The 12,346-nt window shown below is 32.8% G+C and overlaps 1 protein-coding gene across 12 annotated transcripts in view; it reads left to right on the top strand.

Annotated features, from left to right (window-relative positions):
* Positions 1-12,346, top strand: part of GPATCH2 (G-patch domain containing 2) — a 306,229-nt gene that overhangs the window by 143,340 nt on the left and 150,543 nt on the right. For all 12 annotated transcript variants that reach the window (XM_007481411.3, XM_056815946.1, XM_056815945.1 and 9 more), the window contains one exon: positions 9,746-9,813. In XM_007481411.3, the coding sequence (XP_007481473.1) occupies positions 9,746-9,813 (68 nt within the window). The remainder of the gene's footprint in view (positions 1-9,745; positions 9,814-12,346) is intronic.

The raw sequence follows: 12,346 nt of genomic DNA, 5'->3' as shown, positions 1-12,346 counted from the left end.
CAGTGAACCACAAGAGATGGTATTAAGAAAGGAGAATAAAGATGAGATACTGTCATAGATCAACATCTCACACCATATACCAAGATAAGTTCAAAATGGGTACGTGATTTATACCTAAAGGGTGGCATCAAGGAAACTAGGGGAGCATGGAAATTTTTACTTATTAGATATATGGATAATGGAGAAGTTTTCACACCTTTCAGATTGGCTAACATAACAGAAAATAAAAATAACAAGTGCTAGAATGGATGTAGAAAATAGGTACACATACACTATTGGTGGAGTTATGAATTATTCCATTCACTCTGGAGAATAATTTGGAACTATACCCATAAAATTATAAAATTGTTCTTTTCATTTGACTCAGCAATACCTCTAATAGGTCTGTATCCCAAAATGATCAAAGGAAAAGGGAAAGAACTGATATGTGCAAAAATATTTACAGAAGTTCTTTTTCTGGTTTCAAAGAATTGGAAATTGAGGGGAAATCAATAGGGGAATGGATAAACAAGTTATGTTTTGATAAAGATAGAGTGCTGTAAAAAATGGTGAGGGGGTGGTTTCAGAATAATATGAAAAATCTTATATGAACTGATGCAGTGAAATGAATATAATCATAAGAACATTCTACATAATAACAGCAATCTTGTAATAATGATCAACTTAGATGCTCTCATGATAAAAAATACAATCCATATCCAGTCAGATAACTAATGAATTCTGAATACAAATTGAAGCACACTTTTTTTTACTTAATTCTAAGTTAGTTTTTTTAGTTTATTTATTTGCAACATGACTAATTGGTAAAATGTCACTTGCCTTTTCATTGGGAGTGGAGATGAAGGGAAGGAAGGAATTTGGAACTCAAATTTTTAAAAAATAAATGTAAAAGATGAGATATTGATGGTGTGAGGTGACAATACCTCAGAAGATATAATAAATGGATATTAAATTTAAGTAAAGACTTTAATAAAGTAGATAAAAAATGACAGGAGTATCTTGAAAACTTGTTGATATGTGACTCAGGACAGTAATACAGTTTTGAAATGCTGCTTAGTTAAAAGGCAATAGATTGGGGGCAGCAAGGGAGCTCAATGGATTGAGAGTGAGGCCTAGAGTTGGGAGGTCCTAAGTTCAAATTTGGCCTCACACACTTCCTAGCTGTGTGACCCTGGGCAAGTCACTTGCCTAGCCCTTACCACTCTTGTGTCTTGGAACCAATACGTAGTATTGATTCTAAAGTGGAAGGTAAAGGTTTTAAAAAAGGAATAGATTAACTAGGAAAAGGATAGTAAAAATATATCAAAATTATATTGAATGATGAGATAAATCAAGGACCTAAGAGAAGCCAAGAAGAGGGCATTGATATGAGAATCAAAAAGAGAGAAAAGAGGCAGTATAGTGTTAATTAAACATAAGACTTGAAATTAAGAGTTGAATGGTGAGTCCCTAATTGTTTTCAATGCTCACAGAAAATTAGCTCATCATTTTAATGGGGAATTTTAATTATTGACCTAGAAACCCTCTCTTAAAAAATCAAAGAAGTTGAAAAACTAATTTATACTGTTAATAATCTTATCTTTAAGAAGATAGAGGAAGAGATGAGGAACACTACCCTTCTCTACCTCATTCTAGGTAGAAGGAATGAGGTGATAAAGCAGAGATGACAGAACCTTGTAAGTCAATGATCATGCCATTCTAAAGTTTACAGTAGTTTGGCTCATACCCTGTACTTTATAATAGGTAGAATGGATTTCTAAGCGTTTTAATCCTATCATCTAAGACACTAAAAGGAAAGTTGGCCCAAAAGGTAAGGAACACTCTCAAGAATGAAATTCTGATACGTTATCATAATTGAGTCCATTGAGGTAGAAAGGAGTTTGTATTGGGACTGGAAAAAATATTTAAACAGATTCAGATTTTAAAATATGCAAAAGATGAGGACCAGGACAAGTAATTTAAAATACAAAATTGTAACAAGTCCCTTCAAAAATATTATTAGAATAACAAAGATCCATCCATGGGCTGAGGGTTTTGACATGCCAAATATGATTTTTTTAAAGGAGTTTGGGGGTAGCTGGGTGGCTCAGTGGATTGAGAGCTGAACCTTCAGATGGAGGTCCTAGGTTCAAATCTGGCCTTAGACATTTACTAGCTGTGTGACCCTGGGCAAGTCACTTAACCCCCATTGCCTATCCCTTACCACTCTTCTTCCTTGGAACCAATATGTATTGAATCTAAGACAGAAGGTAAGGGTTTAAAAAAGAAAGGAGTTTACAAAATTACATTGGGGAAGAGTAAGACCAAAGAGAACCTTGTCTGTGATGGACAAAGGAATATGATAATTAAATAGTAGAATAGTTGAAATTCTTCAACTCATATCTTTATTTTCTTTATAAAAAATTTTCTTTCAGACTGGGAAGGGTAAAACAAAGATAACAGAATAAGATTAAGTGAAGATATGGTAAGAGTTCATGTAGGTGTCTCAAAATAAATCCTAGAATATTTTTTAAAAGAAGAAAGAGAACCTTCCACCTATGATTCCTAATTCATTATTGCTCTCTTCTATGAAATTATTATGAATCACAACAGTGCTGTTAGACTGGAAACCAACAAATGTACTGATTACTTAGGACATTGAACTTGATGTTTATTCCTGATGAAATTGTAGAATGGATTATCACAGATGTTCATCAATATATTAACGACTTATGATATGCCAAGTACTGTTATAAGCCAAGAGATATAGCTAAAGAGTACTTAAAAAGGAAAGAGGTAAGCATTATGAAACAGCATAGGTTCATTTCAGATAAGTCATACTAGAGTAAACTGTATTCCTTTTTTTTTTAATTGGTTTGTGCTAGATTTATTTAGGATCAGGGAAATGTCATAGACTTGAGAAACATGGTATTTGTGAACATTGTATAGGAGGCATTTGACAGTTTCACAGAATTATGTGGAGATAGATTCAAAACTTGTTGCCTGACAGAACTTGTTCTTGATTAACAGATTTATGACATCCTAGAAGGAGGTGTCATGTGGAGCACCTTAGGATTTTGTTCTGAACAACATTTTGTTGTCAGTGATTTGATTTATACCTGGTATACACCTGAAAGGATTAACTAAAAATAATAGCTAACCTTGGGTTAATTTAAGATATATTTTGTATATGCCTAAACTTACATGTATATGTACTTTAACCTGATAGAATTTAAGCTACTTGAGGGTACTTCATAATACGCCATCATTGATCAGCAGATTTAGATCCAAAATTATTTCCATAACCTGAAATAGCATACTGACTCTTAAAACTTAATTGAAATCAGTGCAATGACATATAATTATGCAGTTGCTTGATTTTGGTTTTTATATACTAAGAATATAATGGAGAAAGTGTGGCTTGAGAGCAGATCATGGAGAAAAGAGCTAGGACTTCTAATAAGCTGCATTTAAAATGTAAGTTTGTCATTTAATATATTGCCAAAATAGCTAATGCAATTTTAAGCTTCATTAATAGTAATCTCATGCCCAGACCACATCTAGAGTTACTGAGACCAGCTCTAGAAGATGCTATAGTTTAGAATGGACATTGACAAAACAAAACAACTGACTTAAAACCATACTCCTTGAAGACCAATTAATGGAACTTAGGACTTCAAGTATTTGAAGAATTAGACATTCTCTTATTCCTTCAAGACACATCTAGAAACATTATCAGGAAGTTAAAATGAAGATTTCCAATCAACATTATATAAAATTCCTACCTGAATGGCTAAAAATTTTGAGATAGAAAATTCCCCCAAACTGAAAATTTTCAAGCTATATGGCCCTATATTTATGATTTTTGAGGGTGAATTTTTTACTTTAGTCTAGATTTAATTCTAACCTTTCATGTCCATCATTAAATCTGGTATTCAAAAGAATGAATAAATGAAGCATGTTACATTTGTACAAAACACTACTTACATACTGTAAGCCTTTATTTTTAGGAATGGGATATTCTGTTTTTCTTTCATTCATTTTGCCAAAGCATTAGTAATTTTTTTAAGTTAAGGATCTATGTGTTATTTTCTGCATATAAATAAAAGGAAAAAATGTGATTTTTTCCCCCCTGTTCACAAAGAGTTAAATTTCTTGGGCCAAAAGTAATGGCTTTATAAAGTAGCTATCTCTCTGTTTAATGTGAGTTTCACACAGGCAAATTTTTAAATTATCTATTACTGGAAATTTATATCAAGGTTTTTGAATCATATCTTTGAGCCTATTCTGTTGACTTTTCTTCAGTACTTGTCACATATAGATTCGTCTCACATTCGTTGAACATTTTATGGGGGCCTCATTTAGAGTCCCAAATGATTTTAAAATGTATTAAAATTAAATGTACAGTCATCAGATTAAGAATTATAAGAAGTTAACAGGAAACTTCTGGATTTTGCCAAATTTGCAGAGTCATTGATGGAATACTTATAGAGTGTGCTCTGTGTTGTTCATCCTTCATAAGAGTACCATTGACTTAATGGGATTACATCTTGATTTGAGAGTGAATTGGATCCAAGTGAGGTAGAGTTGAAAAAAGTCATTAGCCTCACTCTCTCTTCCAGTCATCAATATCCAATAGTAGTAAGACAGAAGTGGACTGGCAGTGACCCAAGATGCAGTGGATGATATTGGTATATTCAGTGTCTGACCAAGCTCTCTAACTGTGTCAGAGCTACTACTTTAGTCTCTTTCATGGTCATTAAAACAAATTATTTTCATCAACCCATTGTGCCAGGGGAAGTTTTCACATACTTGGGGTAGACATCTCCCTAAATCATCTAAGGGTTTGAGGCTTGTTGGTTACCATCAACCTGGTTTGCTTGTGTGCCAAGATAGCTTTACTAAGGTATAGCTGCTGGGCATGCTGTAAATCCTAGGTGCCCCAAGTGAGAGTTGAGTGAAAGGTCAAACACAAGGGTAGCTGAGCAGCCCTGAAAAGGGCTCAGCAAGCCCTCACTCCAGAGGTGTGTTAGTCTTCTCTGAATACTCCATGCATCCTAGTTGTACAGTAGTTGTATCATGGAAACCTAAAGCCTACAGGGAAGAGAAATGTGATTGAATGATCTTCACAGAGCCATAATATTAGCCTATTCAAGGAAAACTTTCTTAGGAATAGAAGCCTATCATCTTCTGTGATATCAGTGGTAGACACTAGAGCAAGAGAGCATTTGAAAGGTATATAAAATTATAATAGAAAATCAGACTTAAGGAGATGAGGAAAGACTTATTGTTGAATGAAAAAAAGAGGGATGTCTGCATGGTACCTTTTTACTTAACTAAAGCATCTAAATTGTAAATTCAAATAGAAAACTATCCAACATTTAAATAGCCTCTTATTATTCTTTTATTTTAAAATTGTTGTCTCATAAAATTTGGCCAAATTTGGGTAATTATTTGTTCATTTTCCTAGATGCAGAAAAGTAGGGTGGAGATGGAGAAAATTAAATGAAAAGACAGTCAGATATCTCTTAAGATGATACTTCAGAGAATTTGGTTAGTAAATAAGTATAGTTATATAAAGGAAGTTGTTTCTGCCAACTTGTGAGGAAAGTTATAAAACTGAGGATAATAAGACATTGCTTTTAACAGAGCTAATAAACTGTAAAGAATATATATTTTTTCCTTTAATGACATTTGACTATTTTTTTTCACAAATTAATAATTATAGACCTTTGGAATCATAGTTGTATTTTTGCTATTGTGTTTAAATGTGTTTGTTTCCATTATAAATACCTCTTTATTGGGATTGGTACCTTAATGTTTGTTTTTTAATTCTATAGTACAAGAAGCTTTCTGCATGTAGTCTTATTATTTTACATACTAAAATAATTTATCTCACTTCAGAAACTTAGTCCAATAATACAAATTTTCTCTTACACTGAATCTTAAAACTATGTAGTCTGAATATCACCAAATAGATTTTGTTGAGGTTACAAGACAAATAGTTCATAATATAGATTATGGAATTAGTATTGAAAAAAACTTTTAATCAAATATATTACTATTAAATGTAGTTCTTATATCTAGGAGAGTATATGATCTAATATATAAAATTAGTTTAACAGTAAATGATAGATAATTATATAAATAGTTATCTCCACAGCAATAGCAAAGAGCTAGGATTAGATTGTTTCCCCAAAATAACAAAATATCTATTCTTTCAAATATAGTTAATTTTCTTTCTTGATAATATTTACAGGATTGAGTATTTCTTTGCCTATACAGTCAAAGGAAATGAACTTGTTAACTTTTTGTATTTTCTCAGAAAAAAAAATCTCTTTGAAGAAAATCAAAACATCTCACTGTACTGTACTATGTACTAGTAATTAATAATTTTATCTGATTTTAAAATAGATCTTTGATGATTTTAGTGTTCTTTAGATCATTCAGTTCATTTTTTTATTATTATGGATTAGTTATCTAGAGGACAACATGAACTTTCAATGAGAGGTCTTAAGGTAATCTTATGGTATTCTGTAACTTGTCATGTAACCCTCTTGTATCCCTTTTGCCCTGTCCTTTTCCCCTGCTACAGGAGTAGTAGAAAAAGAACTTTTTTGTGTCTAGGCCTCAGAGGATATATTTATGTACCCAACAGTGTTAGTCTCCTTAAGACTCTTTAAACTCTTTCAAAGAATAATGCTTTAAATTGTTTTTAAAGCAGAGGATACTTTTGTACCATAAATCCCTTCTACTTATTTTAGGATCATAGGATTTAGGTAGAGAAAGGACCTTAAAAGTCATCTACTTCAGTCTCCTCATTTTTTAGATGAGGGGGAAACTAAACATTTAAATTCAGTTTTCATTATTGCAAATTCAGTGTTCTTTCCAATACATCATTGTGCCCCACTATTAACTTTGAATTTTCATTTGTTAGATTTGGTGTGTTGTTTGTTTTAGTAAGGTAAAAAGTAATTCCAGTTACTGTTTTCTGCTTCATTTTATTTTATTTATTATAAAAATAAAGCTAAAGGTTTTACCTACTAATAAAATCCTTTTGGTCACCATATTGATAGTTTATAGTTCACTGAAATCTAATTATGCTTTTTAGTAGAATTTCATATGTTAAAGTAAATAGAATCTGATTCCCAGAACATATTAAGGAATTTCTTAAAGTTCCCATCAGAACAGTACCATTTCAAAGGATACATTCCTTATCCTGTAGCTAGCAAACTCCCTTATCATGTCCTGATCTAGTTTATGAACTCTCATGGCTGTCTTTTCCATTCTCTCTGTTACCCATTTAGATGAGGTAATAGTTTAATTATTTAAATTTAATTTTATCATTATATTTGGTGCTAGACTTAGTACAAACATCAAATTGGTTTTAGCTCTTCTCCAGCTCAGAACTTCTGAACTCAAGCTGTCCACTAGTCTGAGTTTCCCCAGTAGTGGGGAATATGGGAGTACCCTCCTTGCCATACCCAATTCAAATTGACTTTTAAAGCACTTCAAAGTTGACCCTTTTCTACCTTTACAATTTCCTTCCTCTTTACTATCTTCCACATATTCTACATTTTAGAGATAATAATCTTGAATTTTCATGTACATGAAATTCAATCTGCCTGAATTTTGCCTGATGGAACCCTGAAACTGAACTATAAAATCCCACCTGCAAAAGCATTTTCTACCTGTGTCTTTGTGGCTTCCCTCATGAATTCCCTGTCATTGCCTATATAGATATATTTTGGGGACACATACACACACACATACACACACTCCATTAGCAGAGACTTCTTATGGGTATGGTGTGTTTTTACCTTTCTTTGTATCACAGAACTTAGCACAATACCTGATACATAGTAGGGCATAATAAATGCTTGTGAGTTGATTGTTGAGAAAACTGAATTTAAAATAACAATATAGTATTACTCCAATCTGCTTTGGCAAAAAAACACTGTAAGAGGATCAAGTATATAGAAATATTTAAATTTGTTCATTTGTTGCTGTAAATCTTTTTGTGGATTTTTTTTTTCCAACAATTGAAATGAACTTGGAGATATTTATGAGAAAATTTGAGAAATTCACTAACTGATTGTTTGTGACTAGATTGAAAGCTTACATTTATATTATTGTATAAATTAGTTACAAATTCAGTGATATTATGTTCAGATATATTGTTTCACTTGGCAATTTATCACATGGGTTCATGTGAGATTTCTTCATTTATTAAATTTTGGATTATGTATTTCAAGCCAGACCAAGACTTAAACATTTTTTCCATAAGTATTGCTGCAGGTAAACAAGCAATTTGAGTCCAGAAAATAGCTTCTGCTTCTGTCAACATGTTGTTTATTTTTCCATGAGATAAAAAGTTCAGTTTTCTGATATTTGTACCAAGATAAAGTCAGTAAACAAGATTAATATAGTGTGGAAAAGGTTGTCAGCAGCCCTGGCAAAGGAAATAAGTTGCCTGTACACAGAACATACTGTAAACTGAATAAAAGTGTCAGGTCCACCATGAGATAATGTGATCATGAACCTCTAACAAAGCATGACATAGGCCCGGTCGGCTTTTCTCACAGCCACAGTGTAGAAAATGGATTACTGTATGCCAGGGATACCCCCTGGAATAGCATGAAAACCTCATTTTGAGATGAACATTGGAGGTAGTCCTGGAGTTCAGCCACATGTTTACCTATGATTCTCAAGTAACCATTTGTTTATTAGCATCAATAGCAGTAAATATTTAAAATATTTTAGTTTGTGGAATTTCAAAGCCTCTTTGCCATCTACCTTTTTACGCAGGTGAAAGATAGTATCATTGCAATGATGCAGTCTTTAATTTTTTTAAGCTGTCTTCTGTATCACCATGCCTTTTGAAATCCTATATCTTAAGTGGTATTTCTATAGTTATAGGATGTTGGCCTGAGTATAGCAGACAATACTAAAAATTCACAGTATTTTGATAGTGTCCATACTTGCAGGAATGTACTCTGATAGAGTGAGGATGAAATTATTCATTACATTGTACAATATTAATATTTCTAGATTTTGAATGTGTAGATCTCACAAATCTTTCTAATTAATAAGATGTAAAAGGTTCTTCAAGAATGCAAGAAGTGAATTAAGTAATCAGAGGGCATTCTAATTCTAAATTGATCCTATCCCATGATTTGCATCTGTGAATGGAGAAATAAAGCTTTCTTTTTGTTTGTGAAATATATTTTGTTTTCTGTAAGTGGGAAGATAATGTACATTATTTCTTAGCTTTTTTAATATGTAAAAAAGAACATATTTGATGATTTAAGCTGGTGTATGCATTTAAATGTGTGCATTATAACAGGAGTTACTTATATTTATAAATGAAGTATGCATATACTTCTATAAAATACAAGGTGGTCAACAAAAACCTAATTAAATAAAACCATTTTTTTCCAAATAAAGTTAAATATATGAGCAGTGGAACAATGCTCTCAAATGAAAAGACCAACAGTTTAGTTCTCAATATTATAAAACATATTTTTAAATGTACTTTTAAAAAATAGTCCCAAACTGCTGTCCTGTAAACCACAAAACAGTAAATACCCAGCATATCAGAATGGTCAAGCTTTCATTCAGTGGTTGTACAGTAGATCCTGAAAACCTTTTTTAGAACATTTTCTTATGTGTTGTTTTATCCATTTTAGATGTCCTGCAGTCTCCCATTATTTACTATCTTTTTACAAACTCTTTTCTTCTCTCTTGTTTTGTTTGATCTATTCAGGTTGCTACATCTGGCCCAGTAAGTAACAAGAGAATGGTTCACTTTTCTCCTGATTCCCATCACCATGAGTGAGTATACTTTGTCTATATTGTATCATTATTAGTGACCTGCATGTATATTGTCTTGTAAGACTTTTCTGATTCTTTTCACATAAATGGTGGCTCTGTATACCTTGTAAAAGATGTTTATTACAAAGTGAGAGGAGATGATGTAATGAATGGTAACCTAGAATGCAACTTGTTCCTCACATCTTCAAATAAGCCAGAAAAATACCCCAAAATGCATTAACATAGCAACAACAGAAAGAATATAATGAAAAGACATGAATCCAGGATAGTTCTTAAAGAAAAAATCTTTCCTCCCAGCTAAAAAGCACACTAGCCCAGGTATTTGGAATACTGGGCATTCCTCCTTCTTCCCTCCTATCTCCCACCTTTAAACAGACACACACAGAATCTGTAGCTGCAGCTGAAGGGGAGATATTGCATCCCTAGTGGCAGTTCAGTCTAGGCATGAACTTTAAGCATAAAGCCCTGTGGGAAGCCCAGGTCATGTGGCAGCTTAAAATCAATGAAATAGACTAGATAACAGACTCAAAAGGAAGGGGAAGGAGTGACAGCAGAAAAGTATAGAGCACATGGAAATGCTTCCATTTTTCAAGGAGGTTCATAAACTTGCAGCACTGATTATGGCTATTTAATGCTGTTATAAGAGGAGATAAGCAGTCAGTATAAGGAATTTTCAATTTAATGTGGGAGGCAACTTGCAAACAATTATACATAAAGATATATGCAGAATAAAGTAGAAGCAATCTCAGAGGAAATCACTAGCATTAAGGGGTCCTCGAAAAGCTTCTTTTAGAAGACGAGAATTTGACTAAGATTTGAGAGGGAAGCCAAGATCAATGGCCTGGGAAAGAAGAGAGAATGGTCAGTAGATTAGAGGTTCTGGAGAGACAACAGGGTAAAAAGTTTAAAAGCAGAAAAAATGATGGAATGACATACTGTGATCAAATGGAGGAATTTTGGAATTCTTGAACATGGAAGTCGGGATACCTTAGGATGATGACAAGATCAAATCTATCACCATCTCTGTGAGTAGCTCAGGAAGCATGGAGGAATAGGTTAAAAGAAATTCAGAAAGAACTGGGAAGTTAGAGTATTTGAGGGAATAGCAATATGTGTGTTAGGTTCCCTAGTATGCCAAAAAGAGCTGGGAGGAAAAAAAGACAGAGAATGCATTGAGAAAATTAGAAAAGTGTTCCAGAGATAGGTAGATAACATCAATTAGATTCTTAATTGGGTGATAAATGTTGACAGAATGAGCCTCAATAAGTCAGGGAAGATGAGTAGAAGGACAACTAGTACTGGAGACGGTTTTTTTAGTAGGAAACCAATTCTGAATCAGAGAATATAAGAATTTAAAACCAAAAGCAAAGATTCTTTTCAAAACAATAAAGTCTTGGGGGGTAAGGGAGGCAAAAGACAAAAAAAGACCAAAAATTCAGAGGAAGAAAAAATAATGGAAAAAATGTAAAGACAAGATTTGAAGGACACATGAATAACAAATAAAAGATAGTATGGGAAGAGGTAATGTAAGGATTATGAATCATCCAGAAATAGAAACAATAAAAATAAATCCTTGATAACAAACTAAAAATCATGTAGTATACCAAAAATTACAATATGTAGCTAAAGCACTTCTGAAAGCAAAACATCTAAACATTCATAAACCAGAAAAAATGAATGAATTTAGCAAGGAACTTTTAAAATTTGAAAAGTGAATTAAAAAAAAAAACGCTAGCAAAATCACAAAGTAGAAATTCTGAAATGTCAGTCAATAAGTGTTTATTAATTGCCTATTATATGCAGTGGGTACACTGAATAGAAATAGCTGGTAGGCCTTGGTATACAAAAAAAAAAAGCAAAAGACATTACTAATCTCAGGAAGCTCATAACTTAATGCAAGAAACAATAGGCAAATAAGTAGGTACAAAAAGACTGTATACAAGATAAATGGGAAATATTCAGTGGAGAGAGGACACTATTATTAAGAGGGACTGGGAAAGACTTCCTAAAGAAGGTATAATTTTAGCTGGATTTTGAAGGAAGCCAGAGTAGCCAGGATGTAAATATAAGGAAAGAGCATTCTAGGCATAAAGGTTAGGCAGAGAAAATGTCCAGAGTGTAAAGGGGAAACGGGGTTAATTTTATTTTTTTTTCTCACAGCTGATAAGGATTTATTTTTTTTATTAAAATATTTAGTCAATTTAGAACACTATTCCTTGGTTACAAGAATCATATTATTTCCCTCCCTCCCCTCCCCTCAACCTTCCCATAGCTGACATGCAATTCTACTGGGTATTACATTTGTCCTTGATCAAAACCTATTTCCATATTGTTGATGTTTGCATTAGGATGTTCATTTAGAGTCTACATCCCCAACCATATGCCCTCAACCCATATAATCAAGCAGTTGTTTTACTTCTGTGTTTTTTCTCATAGTTCCCTCCAAGTTGTTTAGTATCACTGCATTGCCACTAATGGAGAAGTCCATTAAATTCAATTATACCACAGTGTCTCAGTCTCTTTGTACAATGTT

This window comes from Monodelphis domestica, chromosome 2 (assembly GCF_027887165.1).
Source record: "Monodelphis domestica isolate mMonDom1 chromosome 2, mMonDom1.pri, whole genome shotgun sequence".
NCBI classification, from domain to species: domain Eukaryota; kingdom Metazoa; phylum Chordata; class Mammalia; order Didelphimorphia; family Didelphidae; genus Monodelphis; species Monodelphis domestica.
This window is presented reverse-complemented; position numbering and strand designations above follow the sequence as displayed.